This window comes from Talpa occidentalis, unplaced genomic scaffold (genome assembly GCF_014898055.3).
Source record: "Talpa occidentalis isolate TD23 unplaced genomic scaffold, MPIMG_talOcc4v2.1, whole genome shotgun sequence".
NCBI lineage: Eukaryota > Metazoa > Chordata > Mammalia > Eulipotyphla > Talpidae > Talpa > Talpa occidentalis.
Genome location: NW_026555331.1, coordinates 58667281 through 58689514, shown reverse-complemented (window position 1 = coordinate 58689514; position 22234 = coordinate 58667281). Strand labels below are relative to the sequence as shown.

General features: G+C 37.3%; 1 protein-coding gene across 4 annotated transcripts in view; it reads left to right on the top strand.

The window, feature by feature from the left end:
* The window catches only part of NKAIN3 (sodium/potassium transporting ATPase interacting 3), a 749694-nt gene that overhangs the window by 620579 nt on the left and 106881 nt on the right, over positions 1–22234 (top strand). The window contains exons 6-7 of one of the 4 annotated variants that reach the window (XM_054692226.1): positions 4054–4123; positions 13621–20351. The exons of 1 other annotated variant lie outside the window; for it this stretch is intronic. In XM_054692226.1, coding sequence (XP_054548201.1) covers positions 4054–4123; positions 13621–13630 — 80 coding nt within the window. In that variant the 3' untranslated portion in view covers positions 13631–20351. Of the gene's footprint in view, positions 1–494; positions 817–4053; positions 4124–13620; positions 20352–22234 lie in introns of those variants that run through there. 2 more of the 4 variants (XM_054692229.1, XM_054692227.1) reach the window with 2 other exon arrangements.

The window sequence follows — 22234 nt, the reverse complement described above, 5'->3', positions numbered from 1 at the left end:
TTGACAAAAAGATAGGCTCTTGGACAGAGAGGATAGAAATAACTAACTCCTTCCAGCATCAGGTGGATACAAGAGAAGTGCTGGAGGCCATAGTTCCACCACCAACTCAGTGCACCAGACCATGGTGAGCAGATAGTCTCAGGGAGAAGGGAAAAGAACCCCCTTCCACTCAGGGTTATTATACTGGGAGCAATCAAATTCATGTTAGACAGATTAAGAGGAGAAAAATCAAATTTAATTACATATGTATAAAAAATGTACATGGATGTGGATTTTAAAGCCACTGGGGCAGGGCAGTGGCATTTATCTTAAGGTAAGGAATGGGATTGGGACCAGGGCTTCACAAAGAGAGGAAGAAAACTCACATTATAAGGAAAGGGTGACTCGTAGACAAAGACCAGCTGCTCTCAGTTAGATGCTCATCCTGCCATAGAGACAAGTATCTCTAATAAAAATGTCATTTTTACAAAAATCCACCCCAATTTTCATTCTAGGTGTTAAAGGAATGATAAAAGTAATTCACATGCCAATGTGACCAGTCTTGAGAAGGCCTGTTCTGAACATCTTCAGGAGATCAATCCTGCAGGTCAATAAAAAGCATTTGAAAGTGGAAGTAATTGGCTGCCTCTGGTGGTGGAAGAATTTCTCAAATAGCTAAAATGACACCAGTATTGTACCAGTTCATCAGCTGCTGTCAGCTGAAAATCATTTCATTTATTTTCATATATATTTTAGTCCAATTAAAAGAATCAAAGCAAAACTTGTAGACTTTCATTCTGGTCCAGATTATAGGTTTTGTGGTAAAAATACAACTTTTTGTGGCATAAAATATTATAGTTAAAAACAGTATTTTTATTAAATTAAAACATTTCTGAAGCAGAAATGTACATGGAATTTAAGTGCACAGGTAATTTATAATTGCCTATCAATAAAGCTGCATGATATTGCCAAAGAAAACAGAAATGCTAGTTTCCAAAACATATGCATATATATACACAGACAAAACACATTAGGGTAAATAAACTAGAATATTTTCTCTCTTCTGGATATGATGAATAAATACTGGTACAAATTTTGCATACAAAATTTTGTGTAGACACGTGCTTTCATTTTTCGTGAGTATATACCTAAGAGTGGAGTTATTAGGTCATGTGGTATTGCTACAATATGTTAAACTATTAAGACTTTCCTATTTTCCAAAATGGCTGCACCATCTTACATCCCCACCAGTGTATGACAGTCCAGTTTTTCCACATCCTTACCAACATTTGTTATTATCTGATTTTTTTAGTTAAGCTCTCTCACTGGGTATTAAATTGTATCTCATAGGTTTTAATTTGCATTTCACTGAGAATATTTTTATAAGGAGGTTGATGTTGAAAATAAGCAAAAAGAAACTTAGGATAAGAGAACACATTTTCTGTCGTTACTCCCCTTCTTCAATCAGAGTTAAGGAAATTTAATGAACATCCTTTAATGAACTACTTTTAAATCAATCTAAATTTCCTACAAAGCTGTGAGCATTTTTATAAATGAGCATTCAAGATTTAACTTGCATTGCATTCAACAGCCAGTTGAAAGATTTTAATCAAATCATTCAAGAAATGAAGCTCCCCCTAAAATCATCTCTTAAAGCTTCTAATAAATGTAATAGTCTAAAGTTTATTAAAAATGAAAACATTGAATTTCATGCTCACAAAAGTAAAAGTGGAAAAATTAAATTATGAGTTCAAGTGTTAACATTTAATTTTCAGTTTTGTAATATCCCTTTGAAATAGCTCAATTTAACAAAAGAGTCCTTTGACAAAGCTCCTGTTTTAATTGGACAAATTTATAGTCCACAATTATCATCCACAATAAAATGAAAAGAAAGTGGTTTGAGAACACTGATATATGGTTTTGCAACACTTATATTTTGTAAGAAGAATCATAAATAGATAGAATTTATGTTTTGTAAATTGTAAAGTTTTGGGCAAAGAAGATACAAAGACTGGAGGTAAAATAACAACACCTGAAAAGTGTTTTGGCTAAACTACATTGCATACATCCTCTCTTTAGAAAACTTTCTTGGCATTTACTTCCATAGTTTAAAATACTATGTTTCAGAGAGTCAATTAAGGTATTAGCAATATCAAATTTTTCAAACCATAAAAAGAAATTTTGAATGAAACTGTAAATAAGTTTATGAAAATTATATATATCTTCTCCCCCCTATATACAAGAGATGGCTAAAGAGCAGATTCACAGCAATGAATTCATAAATTTATTCCAAAAATGATGATTCTGTTTATGTTACATTTTAATGTTCAAATGGTCACTAATAAAGTTTTTATTGTGCTTCAATGCATGCAGGTATGGGCTATCTTTATTTTTATAATTTTACTTTGATATCCTTCTGTCATTTTATTCACACACATATATTTATAATTTTGTTTATTTTAATACCCCCTTCAACTTCTGAAAGTGTCCTGTAAATTATATGATCATTCAACTTTTAATTAATGTGATTTTTTTTGGAAAACCCAACCCCTTGCTTAGCAAGGTATAGGAGCAGATAACTGATCAAATATCTAATCTGACAAAAATTTAATCTAATCTGACCATTTAAATGGCCCCTTGAGACACTACGTGTTTTCTCTGGGAAAGTCTTTTCAGTGTCTCCAGTTGATTTCCCTCTCACTGCTTCTCTCTCACAGGTGCTTTCTCTCCCTTGTTTTCTTTCTTTCTTTCTTTCTTTGTTTTTTTTTTTTTTTTTTGGTAATGTTGGTTTACATCGTTGTTTGCATTTTGGGAGTATACTACTGCCCCTTCTTTCAAATGTTGTTAGCTGGAAAGTGATTACATACAATAAGCGAAAAAAGTCAGAAGGAGAAAGACAAATGCCAGATTCTGTCACTTCTAAGTGGAATATAGAGAAACTAAACAAAGGAACAGATAAAGCCAAACTTAGGAACTAACCCTAGCAAGTTATTAGAACTGAGGCACCTAGAGGAGAAGGGGGAGGGGTGATTTCTTACTACTTGGTTGTTGTCTACCCCACAAGACTCCAAAACTCAGACCTACATAGTAATCTGGTAATGCTTTGTTGACCCAGCCTGAATTCGGCCCCTTTGATGGGGGTAAAAAAAAAAAAAAAAAAAGTTCAGGGCTTGGTGATAGTAGCTGGAATAGGTGGGCACCTAGCAGAACTTCTAGATTAATTCTTTCTCTTAGTCACAGTTCACTGAATGCATGTCTTAAGGGGAGAATGGTGTAATAGTCATGTACTGTGTACTGAAACATACAGGCACACACATGCACATTCATACACACACTGAGAGCTCAGTCCCTCTCTTGCCTAAGTGTTAGACTGCTATTATTTTTTGGCCCTAAATTGACCAAGGCTTGGTATAAATAATCAAAAAAAAAAAAGAAAAAACAGGAGAAATGAAGTAAGATTAGCCATGGACATTAGGGTTGGAGAAGAGAGAGTGCTTTGGTCAGAGCAATGAATTAGAAAGTGGATTACCTAAGATAGAGCGTCTACGCAGCCTGAGGGACGAGGACCTGCTACCACAGGGCAGATGAAACCTTCGCACAGTATCTCTATGTCAGGGGTGGTTTGTGGACGGAGGGCCAGGACGTCGGCTGTATGACTTCTCAAAGGTCTTTCTAATGATGTAATAAATATCCTTAGGAAAAAAATGCATCTGGTAACAAGATGAGAAAGGGTATCTTTTGACATATAAGGGAAAGGCATAATTATGTCTAAGAACAGGTACATAACTTAAAGTCTAATGGTATTTAATGCTACTTCATTGTTCACAAAAGCCAATAATACCTGTGATTTCCCAGCTCTTATGATCCCTCATTCTTTGTGTGTTTGTTACAATTACCCCCTTTTTGAACACTGATAACAGTTTTAGCTGTCCTTTATATTAAATGTGTTTTTCCTTTTGGTGGTAGACAGATGTTTGTGTTCAGATTAGTTTTATGTGTTCAATTTTAAGCACCTGGTATTACATGTGTCTCTATTTGTACACTTATTCATGTTGGGCTGTGTTATATTTTCAGTTGATTTCATAGGTGGACTTGATGCACACTCCTACTACCAGGATCATGTTGAGTTAAAGCCTGTTAACCTGTAAGTAAAGGTGTGATGAGATGGAAACATTAATCCTTCTAACTGCGCCAAAACTAACCAAACCTGAAATAATTTGGACCTGCTACTACTAATCGTTGGTTTAATTTTCCACTCATACTTAAACACACCTTTCACATGTAACCCAACATCATCATTGCTATTTTTCATTCTGGAAAGGATTTCAAATAGATAACATGATTAATGCTTCCCAAATGATGTTTCTATTTTTTTTTATCAGTAGTTGACTGCCAAATTGGGGGTTGGGGAAGACAATTTAGTCAACAGAAGAGATAGTCATGTGTGTTTTGGGGTAGCATGGCAAAGAGAAAAGAGGAAAAAGACTAAGTTAGAATCCAGGCTCTACCTGTGTAATCTGAGGGGCCTTTCTTGTCAGCTCTGAAATTTGTTTCCCTCAACTGTAATATAGTTTTGTAGATGAAGGAGAGAGGATGGATTAAAATAGATAAGGTATGTATAGTATATGAAAATTGCCCATCATTGTGCCTTGTACTCAAATATTTGACTAGCCATCCCTAAAAGACATGAAAGGAAGTCAGTAACAACAAAACAATTCAAACTGATCAGACTTTTGTTGTATGTAAGAAGGAATCTTGGTCACCTAATTGATAAAGTACTAGAAAACAATAAAATGGACCAGTGACTTCAGTCCATTTTAGAAAATTTCTAGAAAATTCTAAATAGCAAGTAAACAACTATATAAAATAATAATTATTATGTGCTAAACATTTTGAATATATTATCTCACTTAATCCTGAGGAAAATACTATAATACACTAATAAATTAATTACTACTAATTAACAGTCCACTTTATAAAGAAGGACAGTGAGAATCATAAAGGTCAGGCAACTTTCCCAAAATCCTACTATTAGTAGGTGGTGGAGCTGGAATCTTTCTTGGATGATGAACTATCACCATGCCTGACGTCACAGGCTTGCTCAGATGACCTTCCTACTCTTTAAGCCCAAAGTTCTGTTTCCATGATGATGAGTGAAGTTGTGTAAAATGTCACTGGTGGAAGAAACACATATGAAAGTCTTCTCCCACTGCCTATTTGCCACAGTGGATCCTGTCCTTATCTGCATCCCGTTTAAATTAATTTTATTCAGGCAGGATGATCTAAAGGAAGCATTGTTCACAGGAGACACAAATCAGCACTGTGCCTGTCACATGATAGATGTTTAATTAAATTTTGGTTTCTTAAAGCAAATCCAATTTGGGAAAACAGTCACCCTATATAACACTCCAGGACCAAACAGTCACCACCTCGTTACTCATGCTATTGAGTGCTCGTAAATGATGCACACCCCAAGTTGATGTTTGTGGATTTGGGAGACTTGGCAGGGTTTGTGACAATAAAAAAGATGATCAGTGATTTGAATGTGAGAAAAGAACTGAAACAATGCCTAGGGTGATTTGGAGATCACCCCATATATATTTGTTATCTGATAAGAGGATGATGAATGATTTCTTTCATCTCCACTGTGAAAAAAAAACTCAGTGGAGAGATTGCAATATGAAAAATGTTGGTCAGATGTCAGAAAGAACTTTCCATTAGGGAAGGTTATTAAAAACTGTAATTGATTAGTGTTGGTAATGAAATTACCATTCTTGAATGACACACGCATATCCATGTACCTCAAAAGGGTATTCTGTGGCAGGTCCTAGAGACAATTGGCTTCCATCTATGCTCTCTGAAGACCCTTCCATCTCTGTGAAATAGAAACAATCAAGTATTCTTGTAAGATAACCTAAAAGGCTTTGATCAACTCCAGTCCCTTGTCAAAAGAATTTTTCTCAACTATCCTGCTTACTGCTGAACTCTCACACTTTTTGGGGCTGAATGTAAGATAAACTACAGACTTCAGATAGCAATTGTATAAAGTTTTGACTTTGACGTATTATGCATATTATTGTGTCAGATGAATATGAAACGCCTTTTAACCATGAAGGGAGCAGGAAGCTGAAAGATGAAACCAAGCCTGAATTAAAATCATTGAGCATGAAACAATTTAAGAATCAGTGTATGTGCTCCCCACTCAGATGCAAATATTGTAGTTTATCCACTCAGCAGCAATCAGCCTGCCTGGGTTCTTTTAATGAGGCCTTCCTGTTGGATTTCTTTGTGCCCAACTTGGTGATGCTATCTTGCCACATGTTAGAGAAAAAGCCAATCTTCTGCACTAAATCATAGGGGGTGAATGTTGGTTATTAACCTTCATTAAGTCTCTTTAATCTCCATAAAGTACAAAGTCAGGTTTTCTGAGAAAGCCACTTTATTCTGGGTGTAGGAAAAGACAGAAAATTCCCCCACTGCTCCTCGGACTTCTTTTCAGGCTGGTGAACCGATAAACTTAGCATCAGAGAGATTAGTAGGAGAAATAAACAAGTTTAGTTACATGAATATGGAGAACCTATGTGTATGTAGAGTCTAAAGCCAATGGGGCAAAGAGAGTAAATATCCTCATGTAAGGAATGGGAGAGGAGAGAGTTGGGGGATTCACATAACAAGGAGAGGGGACTCATATGATGAATACCAGGTTTTCTGTAATTGCATATTAGCTCTACCATATAGATAAGTTCCTCCAATAGACAGTTACTTCTGGCAAAAATTATAAATCAGGGTAAAAACCACAATTTTTATTCTAAGTTAAGGGAGTATAGAAGTCCCTCATGAGCTCACAAGACTCAACTGACCTCAGGTTGAAATAATACACATGCCAAAGTGACATATTTTTCAAAAGCCTGTTCTGGGTATTTGGGGAAGGCCTATCCTTCAAAAGGATTGGGATAATTCTTAGCATATTCCCAGGTGACATGTGCATGGATAGGTAACTATCAATTCTAGATAGGTGGTTACAGACACACTCACAGGTAGCTCTGCAGACTTCAAAGAAAGACTTCTTTCTCATCCATCTGTTTGATTGTGTCATTTCTTATAATCATAAAGTAGACCTTTCCAGTCCACAGTCAAATTGTGTGTGAATGTGTACATTGGAGGTGATATGATAGGGTGAAGGGCTCCAAGATGGACTTGTTTCTTCATGCTTTTTCTTTTTGCATAATACTAATATCAAGCTTAAAATAATTCCCTGATTAAAAAAATTGGTTTTTCATTCCATTTATAGTACTTCCATTTATAGTCATTCATCGGTTATTTACAACCAATGTGTGCTAGACCCTATGCTGGGTGCTGGCGAGATAAAGATGAGTAATATTTGGACCTTCAACAGCTGATGATCTAGAAGAAACTTATATAGAAATAAGTGGATCTGAAAAGATGTCCTCAAAGCCAATTTTTTGCAGAATGGGGCTGAAGTTTCCACTGGGAGATGATGCCTGAGCTAGTTTAGAAAAACAATGATGAGTTTATCAAAAACAACAACAACAAAGATGTACCCTGCATGGAGGCTAATTTGCTTGGCCATTCTGCAGAAAATAAAATTGAAATTTATGACAATCCAATCAGGTATTTACTATAGTTCTCACATAAAGTGAGCAAACTGATATTAAAGCAGCTGTTTAAGCAGAGTGTCCTGATGGGGACACTGAGATCCTCAGGCACCATTGTGCCACCATCTAAATGATGTAATTCATTATACTTAAAGCTATGGAGATGCTTTCAGTGGTTGTCATCTGGGTCTGGTTTGGGTATATGTGATACACAGCTTGGGGGTAGCCTGGACTGGGGTATGTCACCTTGACACAGCCACTAGTGACTGGGTGTAATTTTCAACCTGATTACATCCTGGGTCTCCGTCAGGATCTCTTCCATTCACTAATGCCACCTTTCACATGAGGAAGAGCAATGGGCACTCTTGTCATTCAAATACAGAAGCAAGTGGCCAGTGGTGACTCTGAAGAAGATACGCACACAGTGGCTCATTGTGGAAGCAGTGATACCTACAGAAGAGGGTTAACAAGAGCATGTTTAGCCCTCAAGAAGAAAAATGGCTTGACACAGAGCCATGCAACTGAGAAGAGACATGGAATGCCAAAGAACATCATAGTGAGCAAATAAATTACTTCAAAGTTTGTCAAAATCATTCAAAACGGTTAGCATCTGGGTAGTGCAGAAATGAACCTCCATGAAACAGAAACTCTTTGCATAAAAATAATTAGATCTGGGCTGTGTATCGAAGAAAGGCAGCAGTAGAATTTCAGAACAGAGTTCCACAACAGAGGTAGAGAGATCTGATGACAGAAATTTCCATGAGGAAGACAACCATAATTGCATTTTAAAAGACTTGATGAAAACAGCTTCCCCCATCACTTTTAGCCAACCTTATTCTAAGAGATCCAAAAGTGAACTTGACTTTTTCTCTGGCATCTTGATTAGTCTTATTTACCGTTGCTGGAGACTAATTTTTCTTCACAAAAATTGGTACATACTATGTGACCACTGCTGATTGAGCGGCTGCTATACAACTAAGTTTTAGAAGCCTGAAGAGGCTAACCCCATTTCAGGACTGCACTGCAGCCAGCTCCCACCCATCCTTCCACTACCTGCTCTCTGCTTCTCATGATCCAGGGTCAGGAGAATCCCAACTCTGATACCAGGGCTACTACACAGAGCCAGCAGGCCTGCGTTGCCTTTCCTGAGGGTAGCTGTTTTGTAGCAGGTTGGTGCCAGGCCATTTTGCAATTTACAGCATTAAGATTAAGATCCAACCAAGAGGACAAATCAGATGTGTGTGTGTGTCTGTATATGTGTCCTTACGTGTGTGTGTGTGTGTTTGTCTAGGAGGTGGAAAGGTGAGACCAATATGCTTTCAAACTCTGATTTAAAAACCAATAACAAGGATTGATGTATTAGTAAACTGCAGCTGGATGAAAAAGGAGTCTACGACCTGAATCACACTATTTGTTTTTTTGACCAAGCACCTAAAGACTAATAAAATAATAACTCTGCCTATCCTGTTTTCATTTGTCCTTGATTGGCTTTCACACTTTCATATTTATCTACCTGTGCTGTTTGTCCCCTGTGGCAGCCAGAGTAAGATGTCTGTAATCTGCTCATAGCAAGGGCTGGTGCGCATTTCCCATTACTGAGTGTGCAGTTGCTGCCTGGGGGCTTTCATCAGCCCCCAGAAATGCTGAGCTCTTACAGAGGCATTAACTCTTGGGCCTGTCTCAAGGGTGCAGAGCACTACAACTGTAATGTACTCAGCACCTTCTTCAGAGTCCCAGCGGGCATGAGGGCTCCCCTTCTGCCTGCCTTAAGGAACACAAAGGTAGCAGAACTTGAGACACATTGTTCTTTAGTGTTGGAGTTCTTTTTCTTTGCCATAGGCTTTAATAACTTTTTGATCCATCATAAGAAGTGATTATACCATTGTAAGGACTAATGTAAGAGCGCATGGTAATGTGTAGCCATTTGAGCAGCTAGGAATGAAATGACTGGGTTTATATGGTGAGGTTGGGCCACATATCACTATACTGTCGGTTCGTTCACTGTTGCCCTTGCTAGGCAAGGGCCACAGGCAACATGACTGGCCACACCTGAGCACATTGGCCATGACCACAACTAGTCACCTGCCCTACTCATCACTGGGGACTGGAGACCTTCTCATTTCACATGTGGAGTCTGCTTTTCATGCTGACTCATGAAGTACATGAAGATTCTCCAAAATAAGAAAGTCTGTATCTGAATGGTCCCTCCAGGGAAGCTGTCAATTCCTGTTTTTCCCAGAATCCTCAACTTATTCTCGGTCCTTGTCATTGATGTCATTGGCAAGAGAATAGATTTGCATAGTGATGTGGAGACACGAAGCACCTCCTCCCCCAAAGTTAAATAGCATAAGTAAAAAGTAGCTTCATCTTACCCTATTTCCCAAAGAAAACATCTTCTGATTTCAAAACTAAAACCAATTGGGCCTCCCTGGTGGTGCAGGTGGTTAGTGCCACACTCTGAAGCTGTCTGCAGCCTCTGCAGAGCAGGTTCGATCCCAGCCAGCTGGCGAGAACACCACATGGCCCAGCAGACCTCTCCTGTCTCACCCGCTGCTGAGGGCAGCAGTGTATTTCATCAGTCTGTCTGTTCTGTTCCCTGTTCTGTCTCTGGTGAATCATCTCACCCTCCTGCACATCTGGCCTGTACCCCGGTTCACATATAAATAAATAAATTTAAAAAAAAAACTAAAGGCAATTAACAGAGCAAATATTGATAAATACTTTTTTTTAAATTTTATATAAACATCAAAAAATATAACCCCATGTTATGACAAGTTCTTGGAAGAAACAAGACATAGGAAAGAATATACAAATCACAGATGAAAACACACACGCAAGCACACACATAACCCAAAAGTCTTAGAACAGCAACAGAAAAAAAAAGACAGTGACAGGCTTGTCAGGCGACACACTTTGAAATAACATCATTATCATATTACTTGATTTCATTCTGCCTGGAGGGTAGGTACCCCCACGTAATGGTGGTATATGTAACTGTATACATCTGTCCAAAAAGTTTGTATGGATATGATCTTAAAGATCCTCAAACTCATACTGTTCTACCCAGACTCGCTGATCATCATAGCATCATTAAAAGAGCGACAGCTAGACAGTCTGTATCCAGATGTGATATGATAAGACAACACTACACCAGCTGTGAAGTATCTTGCCACCTAGTCAAGTGCAATCTTAGACTGCAAATATAGAAAATACAAGAATAACTAAATACAAGAGTAAACTAAATGCTAAAAACTAATACAAGAGTAAACTAAATCTCCTCATAAGGACACAATCACCCGAGTCTAGAATGTGGGAAATAGTATATGGTAAATTAAAAGGGAGGCATGAACAGTTGCTGATTAAAAGAGATATGAGGGTCAGACACCATGTCTGCACAGTATTTGGATTCTGGTTTCAACAATCCAACTATAATGAGCTGTTGATGTAATGTGATGCTAGGTGATTGAGGGAATGTGAATGTGGACTGGATAGTAAATAATTTAAGAAACTCTTTTTTAATAGGCACACCAATGAGCAGGCAAAAAAAAGAAATTCTTATCATTTGAGCAGAGTTTCTCAGCCTCAACATGAATTCTGGACCAGATCACTCTTACGAGTGGAAGCTGTGCTGTGAAATTTGGAATATTTAGCAGCATCCTTGGTCTCCATGCACTAAATGCCAATAACAACACCACTGCCATCCTCCTCAGTTTGTGACAACCAGCTAGTAAATGCCTCCTGGTTAAGAATCACTGAGTTAGAAATGCAAAAAGATGTATTAATGAGTGACATGATTTAATGTGACATGATTTGCTTTTAAACACACTAGCCAGAAAAACGTGGTGGATAAGTGAATTTGACTAACATAAATTTTATTTTAGTTGAATTTAAATAGTGAATACATAGGACTTCAAAACACCATCCTTTCTACCTATGAGTATGTTTTATTTTAAAAAATAAATCTGTTAATAAAATCCATGATAGTCTCCAGTAGGATTACTTTATAATGCTTCCTTTCACAACTTCACCAGTGTTTTCTTCACAGTTTTCTTTTAAAATTTCACACTTCATGGTTTTCTCTGAAAACTCCTCACAGACATATTCCCAAGTGCCTGAAGTAACACTCCTAGAGTTCCTACCTAGAATCAGAGGAACAGCCTCAGCCTACTACACTTTCTTTCCAAATCCATGTCAGTAAAACCCCACAATGGAAAATATTAGCTATACACAGGGCTGGCATTAAAGTGAAATGTAATGGATTCCTCAAAGTTCTCCCAAATGCTACCACTAATAGACAAACAAACAAACAAAAAACATTTTCTCCTCCTGTTTTATCTGCACTATGGAAGAGTATCACTGATTGGATGGATGAATAAAGTCCAGGACCCTGAATCTTTCTTCTAACTAAAAGACTGTGTAATGCTATAAAAAATCCACTCCTCTAAGTTCATTCTTTATCTTTCAGCTGAAATCCCCATTAAAATATGATGGAGCAAACTAGTAGACATTTGGACTGTGCTGTTCCAAATGTAGAGAAATAGAAGAGTAGAGAAAATATGAAAGGCTGACCAAGGCATTGCTGAAGGACCTCAGTCCCTGAGGTGTACAGAGGGGAGCAAAGTTTACAAGTAGAAGAGTGGCTATCAAAAAGCAAAACTAGAAAGTTGGAAACTTTTTCAGCTCTTCCAAATTATGGAAAAAGCGTCCTTTCCAAGTCATGGAGAGCATCATTGAACTGAGTTAATGGAAGAGAATTGCTAGATAGCATTATAAAATTGGAGTAAAACACTGTTTCTACTTGTATGATGCTTATAATTTTGTTGCAGGGAGAAAATTTACCAGAGTGCAAAAATCAGAGCACAATTAATTTTGAAAATGAATGCCATTAGCTCCATGTGACATACAGCTGAGAGCCTAAGAGTTGTTATTAGCAGGGTGATAAAGTAATATGGCTCAGGTAGCAATAGTAGCCTTCACAGAGGAAGAGAAATTTCAGCTGAGCCTCAAAAATGAATAGAATTTGGATCAGCTAAGTCTTTTCACATGAGAGTAACAGCGAAAGCAAAAGTATTCACTATTTATCAAGTGCCAATTATGTAACAAACACTGTGTAGGAGTTGCTGTTGTAAGATGCTTAAACCAGAATCCTCACCTTCCCAAGTCTTCCTGCCCAGTTTAGAATCAATGAAAATGCACAGGTTTTGTCAAAGATATAGAAACAAGAGCAACTCCAGAGAATCAGAACCAAAATGGGGTGTGTGTGTGTGTGTAAAGAGAAATTTTAAGAAATTGCCATATGTCATTAATGAGGGGCAGGCAAATTCTAAATGTGCAGAAAAGCTGGCAAACTGGAAACCCAAGGAAGAGTTGATGTTTCAGTCTTGAGTTAGAAGAATCTGGAGGCAGAATTCCTTCTTCTTCAGGGGACGTCAGTCTTTGTTTATAAGACTTTCAACTGATTGAGTAAAATCCACCCACATTATTTAGGAAATGGTTTGTACTCAAAGTCTATTGATGTAAATGTTAATGTCATCAAAAAATACCTCATGTGAACATTAAACTGCTATTTGACCAAATATCTGGGTACTAGGCCTCGGCTAGTTGAGATATAAGATTAACCATCACAGACTGGGATATAGGTAAAGGATATAGGTGAAAGATTAGATGGTATAAGAGCCAAACTAGGATGATCCTTTAGCAGTCAACCAACAGAATGCTGGAGGTTTGGAGAAATATTTTTCCCCTGTCATCTTTACCCCAAGGCAACCAAACACTACCATTACATCAACATCACTCCTTAGAAGTTATGTGATTGGCACTTCTCTCCCAGGAAACCAGTCCTGTAATGTGATGTTTATACCTGATTGCCACACCTGAAAAGCAAGAAGCCCAGGTTTTTGCTTTCTTGTTGCTACAATTACATACACCAACAGCATGAGGTACAGAAGCTAATTTGCAGGTTGTAAAAAAGGAAAATTATTTTTCAGTTTTTAAGTCTTTAAACAGCTGATATTTTCTGTTATAGGTCGAAATAAGTAATGACAATGACTCTGACATGCGGCTGCTGGACTTGACTTAGGAAGCAAAGCACCACTGACAACACCTATCTGCATCCACAGGACTCACATCTCACCTTCCAGAGAAGGGATTGCACCTCCCTGCTGTCCCAAGAATCACAGAGCTCTTCAGTCAGCCCTACGTATCATTATCATTGTTCCCTAGATGAGTTGTAGGTGCTTGGGTGGGTATTTTTTTAGTCCTTTTCTTCTTAAATGAATACTTGTAAATTTCTTTAAATTTGGGGGTTTTAATTTTTTAATGATATTTAATGTGAGGCATGCGAAAATGGAAAAACTATGAAAACCTTCTACAGTCAATGTTGGTGTGTATCATTGAGGTGTGAAGTCAATATTGATGGCTACTGCAATGACCCTGGCCTGATGGAGTTTGCATTAGCAAAAATGACCTATGGTTACCAGCCACAGAAGTAGATACTGTGACAACTGATAGATAGCCATAAATAGTGGATCCACATTCAGATGGCACATGGATCATTTTTCCAACCTGGAGTCTCCTTTGTCCTTGACTTTTCAACACCCAGAATAATATGGCAATTTACATTTTCAGATTTATACAAGATGTCTTGTCCTTCCTGGGTTCTGAAAAATATATATCATGAGTGCATGGAAGAGCAAAATTATTAGTAGAATACCTCTCCCCTTTGGAAAGAATATAGGTATATCTGAGTTCCAGTTTTCTACTGTTTTTCCCAGTCTTGACACTGGTGTTGGATCTAAATATACAGTTTGTGGGCATGTGGGTCCAAAATCACAACCATATGTCTGCAATCAGGAATGCTGCTCTTGGGGTATGCAAAATGAGCATTAAAGTAGTGGGGGATTCGCTACACATACTTTTAAAGAAGATATTTATATTTGTTCTGCATCAAATTTTCTTGCCTACCCTACCCCAATAACCAAGAAAGTAATGTGGAAAAATGGACTATACTGAAAATACATCACAGCTTTCTCCATTGGTATGTTTCAGTGACTATTTCCTATATGAAAACAAGTTTTGCTCTCATTGTATAACAACCAAGATGAGGCTTTCTATATAGGCCACAAAATTGTGTCCATGTGCATTATTTAATACGGGGGTTGTTGACTTGGCCAGTACATCCCAAACTCAGTCTATAAAACATCTAAAGTTGTATGTGAAAATTGTATGTATTATGTGCATAGAGGTAATTTTTTTTTCCTCTTCTTATTTAGAATCCATATGATTGGTAAGATTTCTCTTGAGAATGGAACTTAGAGGAAAGTCTTGCTGGATCCTACCATTCCTAATAGCACCCTGGGCTTTCTGGAGGCCTGTTTTACACTCTAGTCCCTGGAGCATTCCCTTAGGTCATCTGACAGCCATGAACTCCATCACTATTCATTCTACTGAATAAACCCAAATTCAGAAAGAAGAGGCACTAGTAGGGACCTTGGGGATGGTCAAATCTATGCCACCATTTCACATTTGAGGGAGCTGAAGCCTAGGGATTGACTTGTCTACAGCCCTGCATTTATGCAGAGGAGCAAGCACTCGGGCCACAGGTAGGAGAATGTAAAGGACAGAGGGTGGGATTTGGGTTCCGGCTTTACTGCAGTGCCGTGGACAAGGTAGGCTACCCCAGCACCTGGGTTTTCAAATCTGCACAGTGGAACTATAATCTCTGCCTCCCTTGGGTGAGATGAGAATTAGATGAAATGTCAGAACTACTCTACTTTAAAGCATTCCATAACTGACAGAGGCAGTTATTATTTAGAGTCAGAGCAATTCACTGAAGCCTGTGTTGGTACACATGTACCAACGGCTATGAAAAGCCCATGGAAACACCAAATTCCTAAATTTTCCAGTAGTGGCTTGAAAAAATTGACCATGTTCACATGATTAGAAATCATGCAAACCGAAAATAGCATTTCTTAATTTAAAATTTACTTTTCTATTAAACTTGTAATACATACTTCTATGGAGAAAGCTTACAGAAAGTCAAAAACCTAGAAAACCATGTAGAGAAAAAATAAAATCAGTGCTTACATATTTAAATTGTCACTTCATTATTCCCTCCATGCACAGACAAAACAGTTAATACTTCACACAATAACACCATACTAAGTTTTGTTGCCATTTTAACTTTGCATGAATTTGTACATACTTCTGAGATGCACTGCATATAACATCTGAAGAGGAAAAATTACTTAGGTGATTTTTCTATGACTATTAACATCAACATTAACAATATTGTAAATGTGTTTCAGGTTTTAATCTTTCTTCACTTAAATAATTAACTTACAACTGTTCCAGTCCCAACCCCAGCAATCCATAATGAGAATTCTAAAGCTCCAGAAAATTTTCTACTTATCAGAAAAAAACTGGATCTCCCCTAGCCTCTTCTTACTTCTTCTTTCTATACATCCTCTTTGTATTCTTCAGAGGTTCTGCTTATTCAGACAAAGTCATGAAAAGGAGTGTAAGGCTGTGCAGTAACACCCAACGTTTCTCCTTAATCTGGATAATTCCATACTGTCATGTTGCTGCTTCTTATGACTGAGTACTCCCAGCTCTTGCAGCTTTGCCTCCTATTTTAAGGACCCATTCTGCCTGTACAGTCTCATCTGCCTGAATCTTACCAGTCAAAAAATGTTGCAGATCCAGGTTAAGTGCTGTCGTCAGAAGTGAGCCTACTAAAACTAAAGATTAGACATCAGCTGCCCAGTAGCCCCTAGTGCTCTCTTGAATGTAGAGGGGGAAATTTAAAACCAGTGTTATTTTTCTCTTTGAACCATCTTGGCATTCTGTCTTGTAAACCTTAGCCAAAGGTGCCCTGAAGTCCTCTGTCAACAACTTAGCCTTTCTTAAGTAACTTCTGCTGACATTATGTAGGACCACAAGAAACTTGTTACTTTCCAGTTTGACTTCTATTTGTTTCAGCTTCCAGGCATGTCTCAAAGTCAGCAAAAATTAAGTAGAGGATTAGGGAATTCCCAGAGCACAGAAAATACCTTGGAGTGTGGAATATTCTACATCAGAGAAATTTCATCTCTTAGAAAAGCTCTAAGCTAATACTTCTCTGAGTATCTTAGCATTCTATTTGCCCTATTATGTGAGGGTGTGTGTCCCAGAAATGAAAATGTATGTCCATACCACTCCAAATTTGAGAGCTGGCTGTTGGCTTACTTGTTTTGAAGATAGCTTGACGTCTTGCCCTAGCAAAACATTGACTTCTTTCTTTTTTCCCTTCAGAGAATTAAGCCTTGCTATCTTGTAGACCTAAATAAGGGAGATTGCCAGCTTCAAAAGACTGGGTCTAACAAAATATAGCAAGGCTGCCATCTGTCTCACTTAATGAATGGGACACTCATGATTGAGAGGAATTTGTCTTCATTAGGACCAGCTAAAATGTATATTGCCAAGCTGAAGAAATCCGTCATGACTGCTAAATTGTGAAGCAAATAAAAACTACAATTGCTCATTTCAATCTTTGAAAATTAGAAAGGAATCTTGCCAAGAATAAATAATCTTCATTTTAACCCTAATTTAAAAAATTATAATGTCTCAAAATGTGACTCACTATGAAGTGACTATTCTGGCTAATTATTTCTTAAAGCAAATACTCACTCATTAGTTCTGAGTTACTTTAGCATGTAACTAGGAGAATTTTTACAGCTGATTAGAATTCAAATAGTCTGATGACATTTTAGCCCAAGGTAGTATCTGTTTTCAAGGGATAACTGAATTAAGTAGGAAAAATACAAATATTCACCTTTTTAAACTTAGAAATGTTGAGTGTCTTTTTTCTTTGTTTCTTACCCATTTAAGAATCATTTGTAACCTGTGCTAGAGAGAAGATGTTTAGGTTTCTACCAACAGTGTTCAAATATTTGTGATAACTTAAGAATCACAACTTAAGAATGGTGTGTTCAAAAGCAGAACTGATAAAGGAAAATACTGTTCCTGTAGCTGCACAGTGTGCAGTGCAGAAAGGAAGCAGATACATTTTGAATTTTAGAAAAATGCATGCACCAATAAAGAATTCTCTAAAATAGAGAATTATCAAAAGAATTCCAAATTTGTGGGTAGCATGTCTTTTCATCCTCAAAAAGCTTACTCTTTTTACTAAAGGCCAAGAAAAAAAGCACTTCTAGAAAGTGGATCAAGTTTCTCAAATATTGGTATTCATAGAAATATTTGGTGTCGGGTGAAAAATTAATTCTCTTCCTTGGATGTGCAAGCATGTTAAGGGCAAGAATCATGTTAGACGGTGAAATAAAAAAAAATTCAAGGAATCTAAAATAGGCTTTGACTTGAACTTGAGAGTTTAATTAATTGAGGAAAAAAGGAATGAAAGTGGGAAGCAAGGAAGGGAGAGAGAAACAGAGGATGGTAGAGTGAAAATAAAGAGAAAGAAAGGAAGGGCGAAATAAAAAGGAAAGAAGGATCCACAACTGAAAGTCTTCCTAATTTGCATTTGACAATGTCAATCTTTAACTCAGAATTATTGTTCTATTTTTCTTTGAGTGACAGAAAACATTGACCCACTTCCCTTTAGGGACACACTTTCCCCCACCCCCTTTTTTTTTTAAAGTTAAGTTTTTCAAAAACATTCCAAAGAAACCAATGATCTATCTAGTTACTCTATTCATAGAACTGCTTTGGTGGGCAACCTTACCAGAATCTATTCGTTAGGATTAACTTTTCTCCCAAGTGGCTAAAAAAAAAAAAAAAAAAAAAAAAAAAACAGTAGTATAAATAGGATAGGGATCAACATCTGCTCTTATTTCAAAATTCTGGAGATAGCAAGGAGTTGAGACCTTTGCTGGATAGCCTCTTGAGACAGGCCCCATGCTCCTTGTCTCTTGCTGCATTATTTTTTGTACTTCTTTTTTAAATTACTATTATCCTATTTATTTATTTTTATATCTTTTACATCATTGTGTATTCCCCGTAAAATTCCCACCACCAATTCACCCTTGATCCTTCACCATAGTCCCTGGTGCTCTTCTCTCCCCTGTTTTGATCCCTTTTCCTCCCCCTCCCTTGTAGAATGTCTCTTATTCATGGTCACCTACTAGTTTTATTATTATTATTATTGTTATGTTTTTTGCTGATCCCTTATTTGGTTCCCTTGCATTCCTCCTATCAGTGAAACCATTCGATATTTTTCTTTTTCCTTCTGACTTATTTCACTGAGCATGATCCCTGCTAGCTCCATCCATGTTGCTGTGAATGGCATGAGTTTATCTTTTTTAATTGCTAAATAGTATTCCATTGTGTATATATACCACATCTTGATCCAGTCACCTATTTTGGGGCATTTGGGTTATTTCTATATCTTACCTATTATAAATAGTGCTGCAATAAACATAAGGGTGCTGGTATCTTTTTGAATTAATGCCTTGCTGCATTGTGCATCCTCCTATTCTCAAGATTACTACATGACTCAAAGTTCCAACCACTGCTTTTGTATCCCAGTTAAAAAGAAAGGAACAGAGACAAAGAAGGGTGTTTCTTTCATTTAAGAATATACACACTACTTCTACTTACATTCCACTGATCAAAATTTAGTCCAGACCCTCCCCAGTGGTGCAGCGGGTTGAGCGCCGCACTGTAAAGCTGTCCACAGCCTCTGCAATGTGGGTTCGATCCCCGCTGGCTGGAGAGATTCCCACAAGGTGTGGCAGACCTATCCTGTCGTGCCTACCGTTCCCCTCAGCAGTGTATTTCTGTCATCTGCCTGTTCTGCTCCCTGCTCTGTCTCTGGTGAATCCTCTCACCCTCCCACGCCTCTGGCCTGTACCCCAAATTTAGCTACAAGGAAACTGGGAATTGTAGTCATTATTCTTTTTTATTTTTTAATTTTAGTTTTATATTCCCCATACAATTGCAACCCCCTTTCTTGATGGTTTTGCGTCCATCTAAAAACCAGGAGCTTCATGTCTTAGTTTAGAAGGGGAAATGTATATTAAAGAAACCTTAGTAATCTCTGCCACGCAGTTCAAGCTAGTTGACATGATTTCTTGGAATAATGTTTTCATTTAATTTCATTATTTTCATTATTATACATTATAGGAAAAAATGCATGTATTCTTCAATACTATGAGGAATTAATTATTGACTCTGTGAAATGAGAATTTCTACCTCATATTTCTGCCTTTCTTTTTAGAAAGAAAAAAAATAGATCTATGATGCTAGGTCCTTCTATGTTTTCCATAATTCTGCAGAGTATACTTTAGCCTTTCTTCCCTTTATATTTCAAGAACCAATCTAACATATTGCTTGATCCTCACTACTCTACTACAATAAATTAATTTTTTATAATTTATGAAGTCATAACTCTGATTATTTTATTTGATGGCAACTTCTCTTCTGAATTGATTAGTAGCATCATTATTTTCTTTTTATTCCCCTCAACAAGTATGCTGAGGAAGGTGGGGCAGGACAAGAGAGTGAAAAATAGATGATCCTTCTTTTTCTATTTTCTCTTAGTAAAACTCAAACCTGTGATTCCCTTCATCTGTTTTCTTTCAGCACTTATTTATTATTAAAATTTGGTGGGTACATAATTTTTAGTGTGTCCTATTTGATAATCTACTTCTCTAAGAAAAAATGCAGTGGAGGGAACTCATGCAATTTTTGAAATCAGATTTTATCATACCTTCCTTCTAGATTGTGTGTGTGTGTGTGTGTGTGTGAGAGAGAGAGAGAGAGAGAGAGGAGAGAGAGAGAGAGAGAGAGAGAGAGAGAGAGAGAGAGAGAGAGAGAGAGAGAGAGAGAGAAATTGACAGAGAAATCTTCCAGGTGCCACTTACTAAACTATATATCCATTGATGAAGCATTTTCAATAACTGAAAAGTGTTGGTTATATTTTCTCACACCTTGTGTTTGCAAATCTGGCAGCTGTCACTGATGACAGACAAGATTGGTTGACTAATGTTGCATACACACATTCCACACAAACTTCAACACTTGAGTGTACTTTCTAAACAATCCCATTAAGATGCATGGTATGACCCATTTCCCTCCTTCATAAATACCATAATATTTTAGGAAATGAAAGTAAAAAGAAATGAAATGCTTTGTACAACATGTTATTTCTCTGTAAGATCAATTTTCAATTGAAAATGACCTCAACAATTTGTTTGCTCCACTTACAGAGTAGAAGACTGGTCTATAGGTTCTCAAACTAGCCTTCTTCCCCATACATTGGGTGGCCATCAGCTGGCAAGCCCAACTGAACCAGGCCTTGGCTATTGACTGCAGTCTAACACTTTCTCCCCTGGGCTCTAGGCGGGCCCATCATCAAATCTCAGGACTGCTGTTGTTGGCTCTTCCCGCCTCTCCTTCCCTCTGCTTGGATGGGAGCAACAGAAAGTCCCCTTCCATTGGGCTTGCATCTTACTGTTCGGTTTTCTTAGGTCAATTAATAAATCCAAGACCTCGGATCACTGTTCTTCCCAAAAGACAGAATAGCTCAGTGCTGGCTGCCACCTTCTCTTTTTACTCATGGCTTAAACATACTTCCAGTTACTCTAGTCAAACCTCATGATTTCTTGCTAACCAACAGAGATAATTTACTTTCAACTACTTCAAATCAGACTCTTCTAAAGGCTTGCTCCTAAGGAAGTGATTTTGCAAATAATTCCTTAAAGTCACTTTTTTAAACATCTCACATAGTTTCCTTTCTTTTAAACCTTTTTTATAAAGGGAATTACTCTCTCTTTCCACTTATGGCTTTTTAAATTTAAAATAGAAGTCATTGAATACAGTTTTACAAAATAGTTTACTTGAATCACCTATGTGATTCAAGTAAATCACCTATGTGATTCAATACAAAATCAAAAGCCTAAACACCACTGTTATTCTTACTGTGTTCAGATAATGACAATACAAATAGAGTGTCATATGTCAATGTTAATTAGCCTTCCTGTTGCTTTGTCAGCCTTGCTTTGCATTATGCAACCTTTTCTTTGTACAAAGTTTTTTATTATGACAAACTATTACATTTAACTCGTTTATTCAACCCATACCTATAAAAATTTATTTAGGTTCTTCTATAGCTATCCTTCTTGCCATAATAATAAAAAACAGAAATAATTTATTGAGCAAGACTTTTAGATGAAATGTAATATATAGAGCGCCAAGTTGATTTCTATCAGGGAATGGAATTTTGGGCAATTTTTCTAGTATGCTTACCTTGTTTCTGTAGGACAGCAATGCTCATTGATACCATTTTATTTATATTTTTAATTCAGTTGTTTAGTGTGGTGAATTTCCTTTGTAAGTCAGTTGATTGATCTTTGTATTTTTTTAACATCACACAGAAAGGCCATTGATTATGAAACTCAAGCATCTAAAGTTCACCCAGAAATTGAAATAACTTGGACCTTGTAAAGCTCTCTTTGTGCTTCTAGACCTGCAGAGGTCTTGCACGAAAGATTCTGTACTGAATGGCATTGGTCCCATGGCTCTCTGTGAGGAAGGGAATTTGGGGGAAGGGTCGAGAAGGTGAACTCTTCATCTTGTTTTATTCCTTCTCATTGTTTATACCCTTGTTTCAGGGTCCATGGTCATCAAACCTCTGATTTTATTGT